Source organism: Strix aluco, chromosome 3 (assembly GCF_031877795.1).
Source record: "Strix aluco isolate bStrAlu1 chromosome 3, bStrAlu1.hap1, whole genome shotgun sequence".
Lineage (NCBI taxonomy): Eukaryota > Metazoa > Chordata > Aves > Strigiformes > Strigidae > Strix > Strix aluco.
The window spans coordinates 63,211,553-63,236,972 of NC_133933.1; the positions used below are offsets into that span (position 1 = coordinate 63,211,553).

At 39.5% G+C, this 25,420-nt stretch overlaps 1 protein-coding gene across 7 annotated transcripts in view; it reads left to right on the forward strand.

The window, feature by feature from the left end:
• Positions 1-25,420, forward strand: part of ARID1B (AT-rich interaction domain 1B) — a 334,093-nt gene that overhangs the window by 75,163 nt on the left and 233,510 nt on the right. For all 7 annotated transcript variants that reach the window (XM_074818828.1, XM_074818830.1, XM_074818831.1 and 4 more), the window contains exon 3: positions 6,922-7,068. In XM_074818828.1, the coding sequence (XP_074674929.1) occupies positions 6,922-7,068 (147 nt within the window). The remainder of the gene's footprint in view (positions 1-6,921; positions 7,069-25,420) is intronic.

Genomic DNA, 25,420 nt, shown 5'->3' on the forward strand with positions numbered 1-25,420 from the left:
TTGCACTGACAACTGGTGTAATCATGCTGCTGTGCAGTTTTTGAGGAAAAAGGGGACTGAAGGCATGTGTTTGAAGTCCTGTCCTTTCTGTCCTGCATGTTAACAGTAGTACAGGGTATGACTGCATTGCAGACTGCAGCGTATTGTAAAGATACTTGAGCTACCTTTTTAAATGAACTAGCTTGTGTACAACAAACATCTTGTCTACAAGAGCGTGGGTCTCCCTCTGACCTAATCCACCCTTCTATAGGGCACTGCAGATTAGCCTAGCATGGCTCTTGGTGTAAGCTTCTTCCAATATCTGAGCTAGTTTGCAGATATGTGTACTGCACTGCAGTCTTCAACATAGACATACATTTAATGACTCTGCAAAATCCGCTACCTTGCAAGTTCTGGAATGGGGATTATTGTGCTGTGACATAGAAACATGCTTTTTATCCTTTTGCTTCCTTGCTCTGGGTCACAGGGTGGACCAGTATCAGGCTCGGTGTTAATATTTTAAAGGCTCTTAATAAGATTTTAAAGTTCATACTTCAATATAAAGGCAAGCAGTCTAGGGAAGACAGTAACATAGGTGAATATTGTGACCAGTGTATTGTCGAAAGGTCAAAGCTAAGTGATAAGAAGTAATAGAATTTATAGAATGTATGAATAAAATGCCTTAGCATCAGGATTTCTGATTTACCTCTGATTAAATAGCCTTGACATTAACACCCAGCTTTTTCTTGGTTTCCTTTTTGATTTTTGATTTATTTATTTTTTGTCGTTCAATGAGAGGGACTTGTAGCCTTTGTTAAGACTGTGTGTGCACTGGGGTTGGATATGGTGATTTGAGACAGGAGACTGTGCTGCAGTAACTGTGATAGAATCTCCCACTGAATGTGTGCCAGAGGATTTCCCTATGCTGTGTAAGCATACTATATTTTTTCTTCTTTCTGTGATCTAGCTAAACGTACAGATGAAGACCTGGGTTTACATGAACTCAAAAGTTATAGATATAAACCAAATTTTTTTTATGTACATGAAAGTCAGAGGGTTAGTTTTCCCTTACAACTTTCTATTCAAAAGCATGGAGAATTGCATGGTTTTAATGTTTTGGGGAAAATACTTATGTTTTGGCAGAGATCTGGCTTTGGAAATCTAAGACTGAAGCAGGAGATGTTTCAGAAAATCACAAGTCTTATTTGAAGTTTTGTGTGACAGCTTTTCTTACAGTTATTACTGAAGTGACCACTGTAAAGTTAAAGGAATTAGAATTAAATTTGGCTATAACATTTTGTTGACTGAAAGAATGTGCTGTTTTACTCCTGGTGTGAAGTACCAGGTGGTGGTTTTTTTTTTTCCTGGGAATCCCACTCACTATGCATTTCATATTCTAATTTCTGTGTAATTACAGTGTTATAGTTGCTAGGAAAGTGGAATGTTACTAATGATTCCATTTCTGAAGATGGTACTTGTTTCACAGTGTTCAGGTCTGTTTCACTGTTTCTAGGCAAAGTAGGCCATTGAATTGGGTGGTGTCACCCTTTTTTCTGACTGCCACCTCAGCCTCTGGAGTTCAGCTTTTCTTCTGTCTGTAAGTAGGGCTTAATGCTAATCAGGCCAGACACACCCCTTCTCCCCACCCCCCTGATTTTTATATCAACACACTGTGGTTAAGGAGTTCTGAACTGTGCTGTTGCCTGCTACCGACATTATCCAGGGTCTGCCTTATTTTTTGGGCACCAGATAGATTGCAGGGAGGAGCAATGACCGATATTGCCAGGACTCTTTCCCTGTAGTGAGCATGTCATGGTGACTGGCATGTTCAGGTGGGTCCCAAAGTGACTTGGCAGATCTTTTTGTGATAGGGGACATGTAAAGTTTCTTCCATTATTGACTGGACCTAGCCATTAGGATGGTTTCAGAAGTGCGGTAGCTGCATATTGGTGGTATTATTAGTGTACCTATGCTAACACACTAATTCTGTTACATTTTAATTTTAAAAATTATTATAATGACTGTAATTCTGTCTAATGATCCTTCTCCTTTGACATTAGTTATGGATTATGCATGCAAAAATTGCTTAAAACTTCCATTACTATCAAGGTATTACCTGGACAAAGAATGTCTGCCACAAGACCCCTTGTTCAAGCAAGAATTAAAGATTATGGACTAAGTTATAGGTTTAATTGGATTTCTCCCACTTCTTCATTCTGGCTGCCAATTTTATTCCTCTTTTATTCTCATCCTTTCTTTGTTCATGTTCAGAGTGGTTTAATCACTGATGGTCAGTCATACTTCTCTCAAAATAATGTTATTTGTACTGTGCAATCCAGATAGGAGGCAAAGTAATTATTACAGTTTCTGTGCTTGCCTAGAAATAAATTCAAACTTGGGTTTGTTCTCTCTTGAACCGTCCCAAGAATGTGTGCGTTACCACAGGCATGCTGAAGTTTCCTAAATTCTCATCTCCTGCATTGTGTGGTCACAAAGAATGTGGGTGTGAGGGAGAAAGGGAGGGTTTACCTTGTGAAGAAAGAGGATGCTTGGGTCATTCACTCCAAGCTTTGTAAGTAATTGGCTTCAGATTTGTTTTGTTCTGGGGAGATTTTAATTAAGCTTTTTTATATGCTGTTTAATAAACATTTGTCCATAAGCGGTATCTTGTGATCCCCATCAGTAAAGCAGGAGGATTAATTTGCATGTTGTTGTTTGTTATTTATTTAAATAGCCACAGAAATTATACTGAGTGTTCAGCTGAGGCAGTGGTGATGGGTCTCTGCACTGAAGAGTATAGCATCTAAAACTACATGTAATGTCAGGTTTATTGTTGCACCTTTTTGGGGGGTTTGGTTAGTTGTTTTTTTTTTTAAACAGTTTGGATTGGGAGACTATGAAGGAAAATTGCAACACAAATAACTGGTACATAACGTCAGAAGAAGAGCCCAGTACCCTTTTTTACACCAGTGTCTGCAAGCAAATTTTTAGGGAAAATATTTAAGAAATTGGAGCAGTCTCCCAGCTTCTGGCAATCCAGGTGTTATTGCCTCTTCAGGTTGCTTACATTTGTTTCTTAGTACCTTGCACACCAAATTTTCCTTGCTTTCTCACAGGACACAAATATATAGTGCAAAGAAGCGATGAGAACATAGGCATGGATGTATCAGGTCAGATCAAGGGTTCATGTAGCCCCGTATCCTGCCTCCAGTGGAGGCTTTAATTGGATGCCTAGAGAAGAGTCAGAACAAAGCAAGCATGTGATATTTCCCCCAATACTCTCTAAGCCTCCAGCTATTTTCAGTTCAGTGTCTTCCTGAGCCAGATGTGGCTCTATATATTTGGTAACCCTCAGAGGATGTATCTTTTTGTGAACTTGTCCGGTCTTTGCTTGAGCCCACATAAACTTTCAGCTTTCAAAACATCATTTGGCAAGGAGTTTCAAACATCTGCTACCTCTGTGACTAGAGAACCTATCTCTCTTGTTTTGAAGTTTGCTTCTACCAGCATTTAATGCCTCTTAATTGTTGTGCTTGACAAGATGGTTTTGTAGCTTTCTATCGTGTTCTTACTTCCTGGTGTATTTTCCATACTCAAAAGGTTGTATCTTCTTTGTATGGAAACTGTTCCATACCTTTGATCATTCTTGTTGCATTTCTCTGAACCTTTGTGTTTGACCCTTCATAGTAAGTCCAAGAAGTCTGTGTAGAGGGATTTTCCTTTGCAAAAGTTCTGTTGATGTTTCCTAATTCTGATCTTTATTCTTATCTGTCCTGATTTATCCAGAACCTCCCAAGATTTTTCCACAGTGCACACTAGTGCAAAAAATTTGTTAAGTTTTTCTGTGATGCCTGTGTTTTCTCTGAATCTCCTTTTATCATCACTTGGCACTTCAGACTCTCTGGCAGACCTCCTGCTCCTGATGTGTTTGAAGAAGTGATTCATTACTCATTTGATTCCCTTTCCTAGCTGTTCCTCCAGTTCTTTCTGGCCTGCCTTATATTACATCTGAAGTGCCAGAGTTTACAGTCTTTTCTGTTTTCCTCATTTGGACTTGGTGTTGGCTTATTGAAGGATGTCTTTTTGCTTCTAGAAACCTGCTGATGTCCCTTTGCTCATCTCAAGTCTTTCTGAATAGGTGGTGAATATTGGTTCTGTGCTTTCCATGTGGTTGTTGTTAAGCAGCTTTGATGCTGCCAGTCAGATTTTATTTCTTGTAGCTGTCTGTTAGAGCTTCCTTTTAATAAGCTTTCTCCTCTTTATGTAGTTACACTTTTTGAAGTTAAGCACAACAGTAGTAGATTCCTTGGTTTTCATTGTTCCTGTAGGGATGCTCAATTTAACTGTGTTATGCTCACTGATGCATAGTAGTTCAGCAGCTGTAGGATGTAGATGATTCCTGCTGCTCAGGATTGAGCCAAACGCGGTGGCTCCTCATGCAGGTTCCCTAACCAGCAGCTCCATGGAACAGCCTTTGGTAATTGTCTGATACTTTGGTCTCTGCTTTGTAGTCTGCTTGCTCAGTCTACATGGGACGAGTTGAAATCTCCCTCCATACAATCTTGCACCGTGCCTTTGCTGATCTTGCTCAGTGTGCTGCTGTCAGCGTTGCTGTAGCCCGGCTATGCCTGATGGTCCCAGCACTCACTCTTCCTGATCTAACCAAGCTCCAGACCTCTGCTGCTCGGTGAGGTGGAGTTTTGTTTTGATTTGTTTCTAAACTCTATGTAGGATATAATGTTACCTCATCGTCAGCTGTCTTCCCTATGTATTTGTATCCTAGGATGGCACAAAATAGCAACCCTCTAATTGTCTCACTTCTATCAGATTTCTGATATGACTACTGCTAGTGCTTTTGTTTGAGTCTTGATCCAGTTCTTCTATTCCCCCCCCCCCCCCCCCCTTTGTGTAGAAGGCAATATATTGTTGGATTTTCTTCTTGCCACCCTATTTACTCTGCAGTCATCTGTGTGTCTGTTTTCCTTCTCTGATTCTTCTCAGCATCTTCACTTGATGACCCAGAATCTCCATGTCTTTGTCATAGCAGTGCCATGCTTCTGTTCTTATAATCCCCTCTCTTCGGTTCAAAATTTAACATTCTTGATCCTTAGGTAGCAGTGACGTGGTTCCTATGTTCAGGTGAGCTCCAGCCATCCTGTACAAGTATCTTTCTTCTAGAAGTACTCTGGTTCCTGATGAATCTGATATTTTTTTTGCTTTGTCACCATCCTGTCAACTGGGCATTCAAATTCTCTTTTTCTTCTTGTTCTTTCCAGAAGCCCATATTTTGCTGTCAGGATAGCTTTCCTTCTCTTCCTAGTGTTACTGGGACCCAGATGGGCCACAACATAGGTTTTTCCTCAGCATTTCCTAGGAACCAGTCCAGGCTCTGTGACCTTTGCAGCTGATGGGCAAATCACCATGTGGTCTTCTGTCAGATCCCAGACTCCAGCTGTCTGTTTGCCTGATGATATTCCAACACACCCTTTTTAGTTTGCATTATAACGGCCTCATCAGCAGGAAGAGGGTATTTGCCAGAAAGGGTTGATTTGGCCACAGAAACTTCTAACTGCCTGTGAAATGATGGTGAAGGAAATGGAAGCTCAAGTGAAGAGAAGTGCGGAAGTGGGGTTACAGTGCTGACCTTAGGAGTTAGCAAGAAGTAGGACTACCAACTTCTGGCAGAAGTAATAGGAGCAGATCAAGTTGTGATAGTAAAACCAGCCTAAACAGGTGTTTAAATTTGACTTTATATTATTATTATTGCATAGCAAATATTACTGTATTGTTGAATAAATGTACTAAGTTAACTTTAGATAGAACAGGTATGTGTTTACGTGTTGAGTAAACAGATTTATCGGTGTATCAGAAGCTCAGTGGGAACAGTTCAGAGATCAAAGTATTTCAGATGTGCTCGGGTATCTGAGACATTTACTTAGGGCGGGGATGTGCAGGACCAGCAGGAGGCCCATTCTAGAAGGGAGAAGTCCTGTGTTGCATCTGTCACTCCTCTCAAATGGTACTAAATACCAGTGTTTGGGGAAAAGCACAGGTATCTAAAATCGTGGCAATATAGACACAATATCAGGAGTTTGTTGAACGTGTGGTCTTTCAAGTATCTCAAGAAAATGTCAGTGTTTTGTTACAAGGCTTACAGACTAAACTGATGCAGAAAATTCCTCTGACACTGTAATTGACTTGCTTTTGGTTATAGCTTAAATTCTCAGTGCATGATACATGTGCCGATTTGTGTGTTAATAGGACCTGTGACAGGTTATTTTGTGTTGCACTAGTGTTTGGTTTTTATTTTTTCTAAAAAGATATATTTTAGTAGCAGGGAGGAGACTGAGAGAGATTGAAGTCGACAAAACCAAAACCCTGCCAAACCCCACGTTTTCTGTGTAAGGCTTAAACACACAAAACACTAAAAACCTGAGGGTTGTGGGCAAAACACTTCACAAAAATTAGTACTTTATTGCTAAAACAACAACAACAACAAAAAAGCATTTCTTTTTCAATGTCTATTTTAGAGTTGTGCCTCTTTTCCACAATTCTACTTTTGGGTCAGTGCGTTAAAATGATTCCTCTGTCAATTTGCCTCAGTAGTGTGCCTATGGAGAGCAAACATTTAAAATAACTGCTTCTGTATTTTAAGGCTGGGCATTATGGGATTGTGATGTTCAGAAGCATAGCATTTTTCTTAGAAGCTCTTCCTGAAAAGAACGCTTCCTATACAGAGCACTCGGGCTTTCTCCTCCTGCTCAGGCAAGAGGATCTAAGGGCTTGCATTAACTGCTGAGTAAAAGAATAGGACTGTTGGGTCAGGTGTGTAGCTGAGGATATCACTTTTGATCAGGTTGCCACACAGATGTGTGACATAGTTTGATTTCATGTCCTCCTGCCTCAGCTCATGCATATTGCTCTGCTTGATTCTTCCAACAGATACCACCTCAGTATGGTCAGCAAGGTGTAAGTGGCTACTGCCAGCAAGGCCAGCAGCCGTACTACAACCAGCAGCCACAGCCTCAGCATCTGCCACCCCAGGCACAATATCTGTCGCAGGCCCAGCAGAGGTACCAAGCTCAGCAGGTAAGCACCGTCCTCCACTACTGACAGTCGCCCTGGAGCTGGATATGTAAAAATGATCTGTGTGAAATGAACAAAACCCACCCGACCCCTCTTTGAGAGAACAGTGTTAAAAACGAAATTAAATAAACACAGAATCAGACAACATCCTTCTGAAAAGTCTTTGGGGATATACACACAAATACATCTGCACGCACTTTCAGGCTTTATTTTATATCAGCTTTATTGAATAAAGCCAGTGTATATACCCCAGCAACTATTAATTCTACTTTTAAAAAGAAGCAAGTTTCTGGATCAGATGTCAATGGAGGCTGGAGGTTTTCCTTGCTTTTGTTTTGTTTTTGTTCTCCCCTTGCAAAAGAGACATTGTTGAGAGCTCCTGCATCTAAGGTGATCACTACTGTTTTGTTTTTCATGTTATTTCATTGATATTTCATTCAGGATAGGTGAGTTCAAGGCATTTCGGAGCTGCTTGGTCAATCGAACTTCTTAAGAAATATTTTTAGTTGATATTACAGCTATTAATTTGAATGTTGTCAGTTTGCACATCCAGTTAGTGAAACTGCATAATTCAATATCCACTAAGATCAGAAGTGATAGCATGTGGGTCTGCTTCCCAGAGCTTGAGAAACACCCAGAGTTTAGGTACTGAACAAAATGGATGTGCATAGCTGATGCAGTTGAACATGTAGGCTCAGTTCTGTCTGCAGTCTCAGCTCTGTTAATCACAGAGAGGTGATCTGGAAATGGAAGGATGAAACTAAAGCGTACTTGCCATCCTGGGAAATCTAACAAAAGTGAGTTGTTCAAGACTGAGTATTAGTGGAAGCATCAGCACTTGCTGTAAATCATTGGGGAATTCTGTCAGGCATGGTTGATTAACATTTGGGATAATGCTGGTGCAATGTAGAAATCTTTAGCTTGAAATAAAAATAGTGTGTAAAATAAACTAACAAAAGATGCCATAAGTAGCAATGATATAGGAGGCTCCCCTCCTTTGATTTTAAAATAAAGCTATGATAATTTTACTGTGTAATTACATGTTAATTTTTCTTCATCTACATTTTAAAATTCCATTGAGAATTAACTTTTTTCATTAAAATGCTGGATGGTTTATGAAATAGAATTCTTAATTGTATCTATGATACTCTTGTAAATGTCACCACTTTCCATCTTTTGGATTATATGTAACTGCGACTTTAAAGATTGCAGTTGTGTCTTTAAATTTAATTTTCTCCCTTTTTACCTTGACATTAAATGCTTGATTTCTCTATGACTTGAAAATACTGTTCATAAGCATCTTGGTAAAGTCTTAGCAGATAAAGTTCTAGTAATACAGCCTATGAGATCGAAGAAACACAGGTGCTCCAATGTCTACATATCACAGTTGGTGAAATGGGTTTTTTTGCTGCCTTGGACACCTCATCATATTTTAAATATGGTCAGTTGAACGGATTGAGTATTTTAGTTTAAAAAAATACACAAAACATGCCAACTATACAGGATTTAGGAAATAGGAAGATACTGATTATTTGTTGATACATGTTCCAATTACATCATTTGCTATCATAGCCAGTAAAGTGAATGTTTGTGTAATGAAGTGAGGGGTATCATAGAAGAGGATAAAGGCAAAATGAGAGTAAAGTCTTCCATATATTACGGACTTCAGAGAACTGGGATGAAGAGAAAGGCAGGGACAGATTCACAAGTAGAAGGTATCAGCCTCCATGTAACCAAATTTCTTGAGGATTTGAGTGTACATTGAAGGAGTGTCTAAAACCAGGCTCCAAGGGTGATATAGGCATCTCAAGGTCAGTAGGCATTTTTGCCTGAATCTACAAGTTCAGGTGATACATTAGGTCCTCAGCCTTGCCAAGAAAGGTTGGACCAGATGATCCTTGAGGTCCCTTCCAACCTGGTATTCTATGATTCTGTGATTCTCACCAACACAGCCTTGTGGTTGGTAATCCTTAGTGTGAGAATCACATCTGAAATTCTTCCTAGTTTGTGAATGGCTGGTTGGTTATCCTGTTCTTCAATAGTAGTCAGCTTCTTAAGTTTTGAACTCTGATCCCAGGTTCTTAATTGTAGATGCCTTTCCTGGAGTATTTGTGTATAGATGGGACTATTTCATATAAATAATAAGTAGTCCTTAACACCTTGGGGCTTGCTCCTTTTCTTTTCCCCATCTCCACATTGGTTCCATGGCTGTTCTTCCCACTATCTCAAGAAGGGTCATCAGGTGAGCACCTCCTCTCTCATGTTTCTCTGTAAAACCTCACCACTGTATTCTTTCCCATTCTTTGGGAACTACTAATCTAGAAGACAAATTCCTAGCACAAGAAGTTGAAGTCTATACTTCTGACATTTCAACAACGATGTTCCTTCTCTGCTGATGATGCATAGTAGAGTTATTGTCAAGTGGTAACCAGTGTATAATACGAAGATTAATAGTAGGATAACAAAGTTGAGAGTGTATGTCGAATTCTGCTGCTGAGACAGAAATTTTAAAAACTGTGCTTATTTAAGCATACTCGTATCTGCTTATGTGAGACTGATTGTGGTTTGAAAATAATTTGAAAATCAGAGTTTACTTGATTAAAATTTTAGCAGGAGAAATAGGAGTAGGTATTCGTATAGTTTTAGGAGTTTTAAAGGTGGAGTTCACTGAATTTGGCATACTGGGCAGCCTTACGAAGAGAAAGCCAGAGGGAGATCTTACTGCTGTTTACAGCTACCAAATAGGAGGATGTGCTAATCTAGAAAACAAATCCCTAACGCAGGAAGTTGAGCAGAGTCAAATTCATCTCAAGAGGTGCACAATGGAAGGACGAGAGGCAGTGGGGACAGACCGGGACAAGGAAAGTTGCAACTTGGTAAAAGAAACAAACCCAAAATTACTATGAGGTTTTTCAAACACAGGAAGGAGTCCAGAGACATTGGAATCTCCATCCTTGGAGATGCTCAAAATTCAACTAAACAAGGCCCCCAGAAACCCTGTTGTCACTAGACTTGCTTTGAACTGGAGGTTTGTCTACATGACCTCACTCTGAAGGTCTCTTCAAACCTATGTGATTCTGTGTTGCTCTGATTTAATACCAGCTTTACATATTCTAAATAGAATTTTAAAATAAACTACAAGAAAGTACAATACCTGTTGTACCAGTTGGTGTATCAGTGCATCCTGTTTATATAATCCTGTCAATTAGAAAGCTGAGGTAGTCATACAATCCAGGGTCCTTTCTGTCTGTCATCCTTAGTTTTGCTCTTTCCAGCTTGCAAATGAATTTACTCAATGTTTTCAGTATTCTTCATTAACCATTTCCTTGTCTTTTTGATCTTGTTCCTTTTTGCACTCAATAATGGTGCAAAGTCCTTGTTTTAAATGGTCACAACTTCAAGGAATGTATAAATTCAGTTGTTTCAGGATATCGGCCTCAAGAAGAGAAGCTGGCCTCTGAAGATGTTTTTGCCTCATTCTGACTAGCCAGAATTATGGGAAAATTTGGACTACAAGTGTTTTTCCTGGAGAGCGTGGTTGGATCGTGAAGCAAGAAAAGATCACTCTAATAATACTGAAGTAGTTCATGGTAGCCCCAGCTGTGGATCAGGACATTATTATTCTGCCCATTCTTCAAGTACATAACAAAAAGGTGGTCTTTGTCCCAAAGAGTTTACAGGCTATTCTGTGCCTGATGGACTGGAAGCTGAACTTGCTTCTGTAGCAGGGGTGCAGCAGCGAGGCGAAGCTTCATGTTGTGTTTTAGGGTAAATAAGCTGTCTCCATGATTGCCACCTTTGTGATGTGTGATTGAACTGGTTTTACTTCATGATGGAGAAGAGTAGTCCCAGATTGGAGAAAGGGGCTTCTCAGTAATTTGTCACCTTTTCCCTGCTGTACTTCCCTTGTAGATTTATGTCAGTCTACTTGTTTTGGAGATTACCAACCTGAAAGTAGCGTTTATTCTGGATGGATGATGGACTTTTTCTTGCCACCAGTTTCCTTTTATGTAAAACCCTGTAGTGTGATGTACTGGGTATTCTGTTACGGGGAGAAAACTGATACAAAATTTCATACAGATAATGTTTTATTTTTGCTCTTTTAGACATAAAGCTTCTGCCGTCAGGTATAACTCTTAGTATTGTCCCTTGGAATAAGTACTCATCTTCATTTCTCACGTATTGTGGAAGTGTGAAGCCATTGCTGCTTTTCCTTGACTCACTTGAATTCAATATGCAACCTTGTCAATAAAAGTAAACAGATAAAATAATTTCTGGGACTGTTCCAGTGACGTGTGACTTTCCATTCTTCTAATAAACATAGAGGGGAAAGAGGAGAGTGGGATTTATTTGAATGTTTGAACTGTAAGTTGTTTAGATCTTTGTTAAATTGATTGCATCGTGGACAGAAAGGGAGTTTCTGAAGAGGTGATTTGATAGTAACGCTGGCATAGTTTACTGTAGAGCCATATCGTAAGCCAGCATCAGTCATCCCCTCTTCATATCAGGAGCTTGCTGTGTAAAAACCATTAAAGGAAGAGCTTTGTTTTAAGCAAATTTATTGCAGTAGCAGATTCATTGATCATTAAATAGTGCCAATAGATGTAGATGCCACCTTGTTTGGTTGTGTTTTTTTTTTTAAAAAAAACTTTTTACCTTTACTGTTCTTTAAAAGAAAAAAGAAAAAGAAAGATGTGCTACACTACTACAGTGTTGCCCTTGGCAGGGTTTTTCATCTTGAAATGGCATATAAATGAATAAATGCTTCACTTGTTTTTGCAGTTTTAAATCTTTTGCCATAAGTAGAAATGATATTTTGCTCAAGAATGTCATGTAATTGCAAACTTAAACTGTCATCATTAAACATTATTTTGTTAAGATAGTGTGATGTATATTTTGGGTTATTATGCTTTTCAACTGGCTTTTAAACAGCCATGTTTATATATTTTCTTGTTTTATGTAGCATGTGCTCATATGTATTGAGATAGGATCGTGTGCCTTTGAGGTTTATTGTTTTATTTTATGAGTCGGGGCCGTATCACTTATTGACAGATGAAATGGATCTGCGAAATAATTATGGTCTCACTCTTAGTTAAACAAAAATAGTGCTTTTATTCTACACCTGCTACTGTTAACCATGAAGTCATCCTTTATTTTGCATGTTCATGGACGCTTTCTGCTTGCAGGCTTCCAGAATAGAGTGGGGTTATGCTGATCCCTTTCCTCACACCTAGGCCTGAGGTTAAAAGGGGAAAAAAGTGTGGGAAGTCCTTGAGGTGGGGCATGCATATGCACTTTTCTGGGGCATTGGTCCTTCTGGTTAACAGTGTGTACGAAGAGGCTCTGTGTGTGTGTTTTTACATCATTCCCTTGTAGTTACTGTGACTTTTTTAAAATGCCTTAAAGGAATAGTCAGGTAGTTGAGGCTTAGTTTTTAGTCTGTTTTTATTTAAAAGGAGAAAATGTTTTATAAACAAGCAAACACACAAAACTCCCTCACTGTCAGGTTTTATTTAAATGTTCTAAAAGCTGACCAAAACATTGTTCTCCCCCCCAGTATAATATCTTACCTACTGATCTTGGTGAGATCTTTTAAATGCAAACTGTCACAGGACAAATAAAGGTAGACTAATCAATGTTTTTTTCCTGAGTGTGGGTCAGGGATGAATGCAGTTCAGGTCAGTAAGAATTTGTGAATCGTTTTACTAGTCCCAGGTGGAAAGGCACCCAAAGCAGGAAGGCAGTGTGCATGACAAGACAGGGGGCATCTCTGGTGCCGCCTCAGTCAGTCTCTCCAGGTAGAGGGCTGAGCACCACTTATGCTCCCACAAGGAACTGCGATTTCTCTCCATTTTCCCAAACCAGGATCAGTGAAGGTCATAAATTTCAGGTTTGTTCCAGAACTGGTGACAATGGTTTGAACTAGTCTCAGTTGCAAGCCTGAGATGGTGGTGAGAATGTTCTTGCACAGACATCTGTTTCTAGTGTTGAGTCAGTGCAAGGTGGGACAGATAAAACATTACTCGGTTTGAAACAGTCCTTGAAAATGTGAACAAAATGTGAAACTAATTAATCTGTTTTCATGTCCAAGCTGTATGACTGTCATGAAAACAGAACAAATTGTATTGTAGCAAAATGCATCAAATTATTAAAGTGATTTTGGTACAATGAGGATGAAGTCTTGTTTTTAAATTCAGTGTGAGCTGCTAACGTTCTTTTAACAGTGTAATAAGCAGCATGTTAATTAACATTGCCGAGCTGTTTTCGGGTGTAACGCTGTACAAAAATACTGTTGTTTTAAGTTAGGAATAGTTGTGTTATATGCAAATACCAAATACATTAGTAATACAGACAGTCCTCAGTGAGTTCAAATTTAAGGTCTATACCTCAATGCAATTACTCTTTTTAATAAAATCTTCACTCTGAAGTTACTAGAAACTGGCACAAAATAAGCAGTTGACTGTACTGTAGTTTAGTCTCAAATCCTGCAGAATTTAATTTAAACTTCTTTAAGAAGTAACATATAGCTGCCCATGGCTTAAAGTTGTAATAAAAATTGTTTGTCTTTCTATCCTTTTAACTTTTGTGTCTGTAATCATCTACCACTAGATGAGTGGTTGCACTTAATATTTGTTGTGTTATGAACCACAGGAAATCTGGGAAAGAACAAGCTTGTATGTTAATCTGAAAGTTGCTGCCAGGCATATAGGAAAGCATTCTTTGTGGAAGTTGGCTATTACAGTTATATGAGAACTCGTACTCAGGTTTAATGTTCAGAAGAGACTGTTGCCTGCCATCATCAGCAGTGGCTGACACCACTACTTGTTGTGTACTATAAATCCTTCATGGCTTCCATCGTCTCAGCAACAGAGGTGCCTAGTGCCTGGAGTATGTTCATACTGTCTTGAAATGCTGGGCTTAGTTTTAGCTTAGAAGCAATTATTTTCTTTCCAGGGTGAAGAGGTACAAGGGAGAAGTGATTCCTTTAAACCATTCAACTCCAAATTTATGGCACTAAGAAATTTTGCTTCTGAGGTGTGCTTGTTGGTTGGCTTTTAAAAACCGGGGCTGCTTGTATGTAGTGAGTAGACACATGCCTAAGAAAGCACCAGGGTGAAAATTCTCATAGAGATACGTGTACTTCTGCCAGATTTTCCAGCCTCCTTTCTGCAGGACCTGAAATTAGAGACAAGGAAAAACAACAGTATAACTTCTTGTGAACGCATCCATTTTGGTACGCTAAACCTTTTGTTGCCAACCTACTTCAGAGAGATCAGATAGGTATCAAAAGGCAGAGTGCAATCTTGACTTTTTGCATCTCTAACAAAGCTTGGATGGACTTGGGGTTAGGAGGGAAGGGGAGCAGGCTTTCAGCAACTGACTTCCAAACTTACACAGCACAACTTAAATCCTGGCTTCTAGACAAGCCACCAGTGACCAGCACCTCGGAAAGGCGGTTGACACCTTACCTTACTGAACACTCAAGTGATTTAGAAACAAACTGTTGAGATACTTAAGAACCATTCTGACCTTGTGCATAAAACTAATTTATCCTTTTTGAGCCTTCCTTAAGCACATGATGTTTTCAGGAAGGGCAAATGAGTTTTGAACTTGTGTAAGATTAATGAACACTTAACTGATTGAAGTCTTTGCCAGTCAGATTTCTGCTTCTATAAAGTCTTATTTCATAATCATGATGCTGCTATAATAGCAAATAAGTGTTAAGCATATGGCTATTTATCTGTGTGGCAGAGGTTACTTACTTGGCTCAGGAGGTCAGTGAAACAGTGACTCCTGTTGTGCTACATCTTTTCCCAGTAGTGGGAATAGCATATTATTGTCCGTTTGGGGAATGCTCTGTTTGCTCAGCATTGCTTATATCATTCCAGGAAACGTGTCAAACTTTTCTCTTTTTCCCTCAGTGATTTATATCTGTATTTATAAGATTGTAATAGGTGCTAGCTTGTCAGACTTGGAGAATGATCTTCCAGAGCCAAGTGGCTAGCAGGAATAGAGTCAGGCAGCAAAAGCAGGGATAATTGTCTGTAAGCTCACACCTGAGCACGAACACAAAATTGAGGGCATATCACGGAGCAGCACTCACAGCAGCGCAGGCTGATTTTTGCTGAAGGCATGTTGACCAAACCCCAAAAACTGCATTCAGATTTTGAGAAGACTTTCTCAGACCAGTTATTTTAAAGTGAGCATTTACAGATGTTGTGATCAATTTAGCCAAATAAAAACCATCTCCAGTCTATTAGATCTGAAGCCTTCAAAGTTAGCATGCATAATTACCCCTCACACGTATCTGTAGTAACTTGGATTTGTTAACTGATATGGCTGGGAAAGAAGTAGTATTTTATCCTGCAAAGTTGTATTACTGTTTATATATCAAATGTAGCAAGCTTGTTTATGCTTCTGTTTTATAATCTTCCGAAGGCTGTAAGCAAAAGTATTTGTATGTCTCTGTGTTGTCTTAACAATTGTATGGCACCTTCAGTTTAAAGTTTCCTCATTGTAGTTAAACATTTTCCCAGCCTGTATGTTCTGCTGTGTTCATCTCTTAATGGGTTTCTGCCGAAAGTAGGCTTTTCTGTTTGCAGTTTGAAGGAGGAATTTTGAAGGTCAGCTTTCTTCTCCTGAGAAACCAGCGAGTGCACCTCTTCAGGCATCTGCTGCTGATGGGGGTTTGATGATATCTGGCCGGATAGTCAGAGGAGATGGGTCAGAGCACACTGCAAACCTGTTTGGCAGGAATGTTCATGACCAACTGTACCCTGCTGGTTTTTAATTTTTATTATCGTGTTTTGTATAATTCTAAACCCAGTAGACATATTGCAGCTTGTAAGATGAAAGGCCTGAGTGCTCGTGACTTTTTTCATGTGCTAAAATGTAGTTAGCATACAGTGTCATAAACTCTGGCAATAAGAGCTTCCTCTCAGCTAAATTGGAAATAGAGAAACTTTAGTCTGGGGGGAAAAGGGAAGTTCTATTTTGCTCCTTTATTTTTAAGTGGTCCGTTACTTACATGCAGTCCGTTTGTAGATGCAGTGGGCAGTGCCCAATGTGCATAACAGAAATCTCTGCAAAGCGTTCTAGTGCAAAAGGTGGGGATGCTGAATCATTTTTTCAAACTAAAAACTTCAGTATTATGAGTAAATAATCCTGAAAGGAAACATTTTTCATCTCAACTACAAAAACTATGTAAAATCTATCACGGACTTACTATGTTATACTTGGAGAAAAGTCTTTTTAATGAGTTTAGAAATATGTGGAAGGTATATCTGTTCAAATGTAGTTCTCAAAGTTCTCAAATCGGTGGTTTGGCTTTGATCCACGAAGTAGTATTGTTGTTGTTGTTGTTATGATGGTGGTATTATTTAAAGTTTCTAAACTCTGGTTTCTCTCAGTATTTAAATCACAGAAGGTTAATTAAAGCAGTTCTTTATTTTGCGATTGCTTGGGAATATTAACCTCACAAAGCCCACATTAAATCAGCAAAGTGATAGAATTGCATTTGCTTTATAAAATAACCCTACAAGAGCAAAGACAAAGCCATTTATAGTTCAGTGCCATTAATTGCTTGGCATTTAGATATTAGCGTACGAGCCTATTAATTAACTTGATAGTAAAACTATCTGAATGCAGGCTGATAAAAACTATTTTGTTTTGGGAGATTAGTCATCATAACTATCGTTGCTCCCCTTACCACTCTCCTTATTACTTAGTGATGATTTTCTTTTACTGTTATTCTGAGAGCAGACTTAATATTCCAGAAATAGTTTTATCCATACCTTTGAAATTTAGAGTAAGTTAAACAGAATAGTGAGTTTATCAAAAGATACCTGATCATGTAATAGTCATTTACTTTATGATCCATTAATCTGACGGCTGATCATAGACAAAGTTGTCTACACAAATGTTTTAGAATATAAATGCACAAATCCTGTTTGAAGAAAAATTTTAAAATGCAAATATTGATGAAGTTGTAAAGTCTGAAAAGTACTAATAAATCTGAGTGGTAGGAGTTTTTTTGTTTTCTGGGTTTTTTTTTAGTTTTGTATGAGCAGTACATATTCCAAATTTCAGTGGTCTTGTAAATTACAGCTCATGGCCAGTTGCAATACAGCAGTATTCTCTTATGGCCTTTAAATTAACACACATTATTTTCCTCAGAGGCAGGGAAAATAGGTTTGTTAATATTTCCTGGCATAAAATTTACCACTGTATTTTTTTGGCTGCCCATATTTTCTTTAATAATTGAAGATGTTCAGTGTAGATATATTTAGTTTTATTTTCTGTATTTTGAATTGGGATTTTGTTGCTGAGACAATGTATTATCTGAATATAGGTCAGCATATATTTTATATGTATTCATTATCCTTTCCAGTATTTCCCTTTTACTGCATTTCTCTCCTGCTGTAGTAGGATTTAAAATAGATTTTGGAGCGTGCAGATGAAATCTTACAGGGTGTTTTAGCTGTTGCAATCAGATATGGACGACAAAGAATGAAATAGAAAATCAAAGTGAATACGATACTACTTAAAAAAATAGTTTACCTTTACATGACAAAACTGCTTGGTGTTTTTGTTGCGGGAGAAAGAACAACTGTTGGTCTTGGTGAGCTGTTCCTCAATAAATCAAGCTCTGCAAGATTACACAGCCTCTCTCTTCAGATCTTCCTCATGCTTCTTCTTGATTGCCAGGTACCTGTCTTGGGCATCTTCCACATGCATGTTTTTAGGCAGAAAATCAAATAACTAGCTATATGTGTTTGCTTTTTGGGTGTCTGTTTACAGAATTCATAAAGATCGTGCTCCTTCACCCTCACAGAAAAAGAGAGGTTTATTGTTGCCTTGTTACCTAGCAATCCTTTACCAACTTTTAATGAAAGTCACTGTTTTTTCATTGCTGTATTAAAGATTAGTCAGAGGTCTGGTCTCAGAGTTTTAAGTTTTCATCACGTCTTTCACTTGTTCTCCACCCCCCTACACCCTCTTCCCATCACTCCCAATACCAGCCCAGTTGGGAATACTTCCTTTTGAAAAAACGGTGGTGAAGGCTTTTACCTCAAAGATTAAAGAAATTGTTTGCTGCTGTTGGTTTAAACTGTTGTATTGTGTAGTCTGTTCAGTTGCTTCTGCTGGTGGGTGCTTCCTTCTGGAAATTATTGTTCTCTTTCCACTAAGAGACTAAAATTGGACTAAGATATTTTTCCACATGGTGACTGGATTTAAAGATTGTTGAACAGACACTCTGTGTCTTCACAGACTGCAGAGAAAAAGAGGATGGTAATGTAGCTAGTTCTCTACCTCCAGTAGCCCCAAATGTAATAAGCTAACCCTCTCACATGCCGAAAAATTGTTAACCAAAACAGTAGAGACCAGCTGAGAAAACCTTCTTTACCAAAATCATTACAGACTTGTTTGTATCCGAGCTTCAATTCCTCCTTCTATGATTCTGATGTTGATAAAATAGTAGTAAACCTCATTTCAGTAATTTCTTTTGAGACACCTCCATGGTCAAGTGTTAGGGAATAAGTTAACAGGTGTCACTAGACTGTAATATGAATGTTGTCTATAACATAACTGTGTATTTGAGGCAGGGTAGGAAACAAACCCACAGAACAAAACTAACCATTCAGGTTTTTTTTTAATACAACCTCAGTGATGTTTTGGATGTTGCTTTCAATCCTTCCTCACAGATTTGTGGGTTTTCGTGAGCCTTAAGATGAAGTCCTGGCTTTTACCTAGAAGCATGCATACAGACATGCCGCTAAGAAAATGCTGAAGAAATGTTTCCCAGACTCAAGTGAGGAAGTCTCATCCTTGGGTACCTAGCTCGATTAGCCTGGAGGTAGCAGCTGCTCTCCGTGCAGCTTTTCTCTTTATTCTGTAAGCTGGCTTCAGGCTTTCAGCTCTGCTGTAAGCTGCGGGCAGTGCTCTGACCTCGTTTCTGCCAGCGAGCCGTATGCTTGGGAGAGCTTCCTCGGCAGCAGCAGGCAGTCTGGGGCAGGCTGCTGCCTTCTGGGGCACAGAGCCCCCCAGCTCCCCGCTTCTGCAGCAGCTGAGTTGAAAGAAATGGCAGGTTTTAAATCTTGCCCCTCTACTGCATTTTGTCGGGTTTAGCTCTTTCTTCAGGGTGCAGAACTGTTTCTCAGCCCTACTTCGTGTCTTGGGTTTGCTGAAGAGATGTGTTCCTCACGGAGTTTTAGGGAGAACTAGTGTGGCAGGGCAGGATGCTGGATGGCACAAAATCTGTCAGTCCTCACATTAATGTGGTAGTCTGTCCCAAGTGACTATAAAGAATAGGACATGTAAAACTGCCAGGGCTCTTTTTCTTTCTTTTTCTTTTTCTTTTTTTTTTTTTTTTAAATATAGCTTTGTCAGTGAAAGGATGTGCAGGGAGAGAAAGGAGTGGGTGTAGAAAATGAAAGCGTGGTTGGACTGCCCAGCCTTGTAGGGTTTTTTAGGAAAAGTCCAAAAAGCTCTATAAACATGGGAACATACATGGAAATAAAATGCTTCTTTTAGCCCCTATTTCCAAGTTATATTTCTCAGATTACCTCTTCAGGTTTTCTCTCATCTCTTAATTCACACTGGAACTTTACATCTGTAGAACAAAGAAACTACCTTTTATTTTTTTGCTTGTCATTGAAGAACCGACAGCTGTTTATCAGGCTGTGCGATGTTCAACAGTCACATTTTAATATGAAAGTCAAACTCGCCTGTTTTTTTCATGTGGCATGTTACAAGCATGAGAGAAGAAAACTAGAAGAAATGTCTTGTTTCTGATTAAGTCCACTATTGATACGCTCTGTGATCCATGGAATGCAATAGTGGTGGAAAGAGAATAGCAAGATAAGGGTTTCTGAGAATGATTTCATCTTGGAGCTTTTCCTGCATCACTTACGTAACGTGGCTCCTGGAGGCCGTATAGACAAGACACGTGTGAAAATGAGCTAGAATGTTTGGGAAGAGAGACCCTTCTCTCTTGTTAGTTGGCTCAAATTACCTGATATGTGACTAGAAGCTATGCTGTCCAAACACACAACGTTTTTCCTGTAAGATGTGGGGGGCTTTTTTTTGACCCTATCTGCGTTTAAAATGCTTTCAGTGCGTTCTGCAGGGGAAAACCTTCCATAGTTAGGTAGTCTGAGTTTCTGATAAGTTACTGAGAGTTCTGATGGACTGAGCCTTAATAATGTATCTTCTTATCTAAGTTAACTATCTCTTGCATTAACTGCTGCTTGCTATGCAAAGTATATTTTTTTTTTCTTCCCCCTCTGGTGTCTTAAACCTTAACTTAGTTGTCATTCTGTGATAATTGGGATCCTAAAGGGAGAAAATGGTGTTCCCATTGTAGATTTTTTTTTTTAAATTGGCTTGAAAAAGAGATCTAGGAAATAGTAAATTTTGGCATGTCTACACCCGAGGGATCCAAACTGGCAGTTTTTCCAGATTTCTTCAGGTACATGATAGGATTTCTCTCTGAGAAGTTAGGTAAGATTTCTGAATGAATTATCTCCTTTTGGAAGAGCAAAGGACTCTTTTGCTTTGGCACTTCTCTGAAGCTCTTGACTTCCTCTAGTACCTGTAATGAAGATGAAGACTGAAATTAACTTGGTGAAGCAAAGTATCATCTTTGTTTCTGAGGGCACAGTCCTGCCCTGGCTTGACTGTGGGGAAATGATAACCACCTGAAAGAAGAGCAGTCTCTGCTTGCCAGCCCCACTAGAGCAACAGTCAACAAATAACATTGCCATGTTGAGGTGGATGCCAGCCTGTTGCTTGACATACTTCAGGACAGGTGTCTCCATTCAGGTTTCTGTGGTGGTGGTAGGGGGTTGGCTTGAAATGATTTACATATTATGGTTATGACCAGGGTTTATTCACTTCATCAGATAAACACAGACTAGTATGTTGAAGAGGATTACCAGGCTGCACTGGTAATCCACCTCTGGTGGTTAACACTCTCTCACTCTCTTCCTTTTTGTTGGCGTAATAGTTGTTGGGACCTACCACACAATTTTTTTCCTGCAATCACCTGTTCCCTCTGTGCAGTAAGAGACTTGCCTGCTGGTTTGTGCACAATGCTCTCCAGCTGCAAGATACCATTTCCCTTTTCTTCAAGGCTTTAGTTTTTTGTTTGTTTTGGTTTTTTCCATTTCTGATTCAAAAAATTCTAGACATATATATGCATTTCTTCTTGACCCAGGATCTTCTGCAGGAGTCTATCTACATCCTGCAGGACCTCTGCAGACCATCTGCTCAGGATTCAAGCAAACCTCTCTGCTCTTTTGTCCTTAATGGATCATTCCCCACAGTGCTGCATTCTGTTGGCTGCTTGTGTGAGACTCAGTGTTGCCTGTGCCCCTGGGCATAACATTTTGAGTACAGCCTTGCCTACAGTCTTCCTCTAACAGGTTGGCTGTCCTTTGTTGTCAGTTTTGTGCTGCCAGAGAGTGTATAACTTGGGAGGTGACATGTTAGGTATTAAGGTTGGGCTAGAAGTTGGCTGTACAGGGACTTGTCACCATCCTGGTAAGTAATTTTTTTTTTTTTAATTGTAGCTTTTTACTGCAGAAGGTGGAAAGAGGGGAAATGTGTTGGTATGTATTTACCTACATAGGACAGATACTTGGCGAAGTGGTAACAAGAAATGTCCTTCTATAGCCCCTAACATATCATAGAACAGTTTGGGTTGGAAGGGACCTTAAAGGTCATCTAGTTCCAACCCCCCTGCGGTGGGCAGGGACACCTTCCACTAGGATCAGGTTGCTGAAAGCCTCGTTCAACCTGGCCTTGGACACTCCCAGGGAGGGGGCATCCACCACTTCTCTGGGCAACCTGTTCCAGTGTCTCACCACCCTCACAGTAAAGAATTTCTTCCTTGCATCTCATCTAAATCTACCCTCTTTCAGTTCAAAGCCATTACCCCTTGTCCTTTCACTGCATGCCCTTGTATCACTTGCCTTTTTTCTGTTCCATAGTATCCCTTCAGAGATGAGTAAAATAATCTTGTACTGTAGGGTTGTATGCTCCTCTTGGCTGCTGCACTGGGTCCTGACTTCCATTCTCAAGTGGCCTGGTAAAAAAAAATTAACATTTGCTTTCAATTTTGCTGTTGTCACATTGCTGTAGAATTCACTGGTCTCATACTTGAAGTCTTCTAAGGATCAACCAACTGAATCAAGAACATAAGCTAAAATAGTTTTTAATGAATTTTTCAAATTGAAGTCTAGTATACTGTTTTCCATAAGTTGTTTTCCTTCTATTTAACCATCATGGTACCTACCTTCCTGAGTGGTCGTTATCCCACTGAAATTTGCTACAGTAGAAGTGGATGAAGCCTGAATGATATTTCTCACCCTGCCCTTCTTTAAACATGGTTTCCTCCAAACAATGTTTTAACTATGCTTTCATTTTCCATTAAAAATAAACTGCTTAATAATTAGATCTTATCTTCTTCAGTAGAATTTACAGCAAATGTGCATGTCATCTACATGGTTTCAAGCATTACCAGCACTATATTAATTCAGGTTTGCAGAAAACATGTAGATGTGGACAGACTTGCTTGTTTTAAACTAGGTCCAGCTAGAGAATGAAAGCATGACACTAATTAGCATTGCACATCAGAGGGAAGAGGTGGCCTGTTCCAAAGTGGTCGCAGTGCAGTTGACCTGGGCTGCAGTTTGGTGACTGGTGGAGCTGCGCTTATGGCTGGCTGCCACCAAAGGAGGGAAGTTTCCTTCCTCTCTGTGCTCACCCAACCCTTCCTGAGGCCAGCTCTGCACAGTAATCCATGATAAAGCTGAGGGGGGAAGGGGTTACTTTTCTGGCAAGTTTTAAGATCACCATTTCACAAAGTGGTCTAATAAAGACCACGTAACACAAACTAAGGGGTTGTGTGCCCGACTCTGCAAGAATTGTGGGAGGCATCAACAAGGGGTCTTTTGACTTTCTTGCAGGCTGGTACATTGGCTCACTTGGTTGCTTTAAACCTCTGTGTCAGTAAAATCCCACACCAGAATTGGAGATTTTAAAAGTTTGTAAGATGAATGCAGTAACAGAGAATAAGAGGGAAGAAAATATCCTGTTTCCTCCCTTACTCCTCAGACTACACTGTTGTTGAGCTCCATATACCACAATTTGCAGAGCAAGTTGAAAGTGTACATGAACAGGAGGTAAATAAATAGTCCTGTCTCTGTGAATGATAAGCAATTAGTTGCTCATTATTATTACTCAAATATAATAATTGCATATGGATTGATTTCTGAATAGCTTACCCAATGCGTAGGTTTTAGGCTGTGTATGTGTAGGCATAGTCCCTTTTTTTTGTCTATCTCTTTCACAGTATAAATGTTTTTTTGAAAAGTCTAAAAAGTCTAAACTTAAGCTATTTTGAGTATATGTTTATGACTTGCTAATTGTCTCTGTGCCTTTTCTAAAATCTGATGGGGGAAGCCCTGCTTTTAGTTATTTTACAACTTTGTTGACAGTTTGTGCTATAACAGCTATGATATGATTGGGTTTGTGCCAAGTTTGGAAGTTCTGAGTGGAAACTTGTAGCCTTCTGTTTATAAAAGCCTGGATTTCTCTTACACACATGCTCTTCTTCTATGGGAGGAAGGATTTTCTGTGATTCATAAAAGGATCATAAGCTTTTCTTTGAAAGCCGATGTCATTGATGGATGAAATATTGGGAGTCAAAAGAAAAAAATCAGGGATCCCAGGAGAAGATTGAGCCCCAGTATCGATGGGACACTCTTCAGCCATGACTGTAGCACAACACATGGTAACATGTTCCACTTCCCCTTATGTTCCCTCTGTCCAGTCTCCGATAAATCCATTTCTAGATGCTAGAAAGAAAAATGACCTTTCAAAACTGAAACTGAGAATTGCCAATTCCATACATTTCTTCAGTGATGGACAATTTACCCTAATACTTCTGTCCTCATTTACCTCTCAAAATCTGTTGTATCTATTTTGTAACATGTTGTACGTTAACAAAATTTCCTAGTGCAGAACTGAAGAAAGGCGGGATTTTCTCTCCTCTGTTTTTCAGTGAAAATGATACTAAGCACTATTTTGGTTATGAAGCCAACCTCTTAGTGAAATATGCTATTATTTAATCGTCATTATGTGTAGTAATGGACTGTTTTTATTGGACAATGCATATGTATAAACACATAAAATTACACACACAGCTCCATGCATATTTCATCTGGGAGATTCCCATGCCTGCAACTTACTGAGAGCAGACTGATTCTTTACTTCTCAAGAGCTGCTTTCCAAGTTTCCAGTGATCCAAGTATCTAAATGGCTTTACAGAGAATATAAGAAAGAGTATGTGATCTCGGTCCCATTTGGAGTACACAGGTGTCCGCATCCCATCACAAACACGGATGTCTGCAGTATTTGTTTCCAGTCCTAGAATTGGGCAAATGGATTTGATTTTTTCCACAGTCAGAAAGGAAAGCTCTAAGAGAGTGGTGCATTGAAAAAGACAAATGGTGTCATGTCTGGGGTTTTTTTATGTGCAGTGCGTGGAAAGACATTTCATAGGTAGTCTTCAAATACACAGGTAAAAGTAAATTCCATTCAACATGCAGTGTTTCTCATGAGAAAGCATGCTGTCTCTTCCCTCTCCTGCTCCAGTCCCCCTGGAAATTTCAGTAGGAAGCGAGGTTAAAATCTCGCGAACATCTGGGAAAAACCAGGCTTGGTGCTTTGTAAGGAATTAACAGCTCTTGATTTTTCAAAATTTAAAACATGTTTTGCTTCCCAGCAAAATGCTGTAGTGTCTGTTTGGAAAAAGGAACAATTGTGTTTCTAAAATGACGTCTCCTACATTGAATATTCCATTTATCCTTTTTCACCACTCTTCATATTTCTGGGTGTTTTGTTGTTGTTGTTGTTTTAACAAGTGGTTCTTATTTGGTGTATTTTTTTAAGAATTAGGAAGAAGTGTGTCGAACACTGAACTGGAAGTTGAAATCTGGGGTTATGGGGTTTATTACAGATGCCTACACAGTGACAACCCCTGGCGTGCATGTGCGTGAGTGAGTGTGTGTGTGTGTGTGCGTGCGCGTTTTTAAATAAAAAGGAAAGCAGAGGTTTGCTCATTTGTTTGCCTATTGTGAAGCTGTCCTGCACCTTTCTACTCCTTTGTACTGGGGTGAAGGCTGCTGAATGGAGGCCTTGTGCCATTTGTTGATTTTAAACCTCACTGTTAATCCACAGGAACCTGCTGGTGTGCGCAGCAGGAGAGCTGTGTGACAAGTGGAAATCTGGGCGGGGGGGAGCGCGGGGGGTCACAGGGGATAATAATCATTCAGCCATCAGCCTTTGT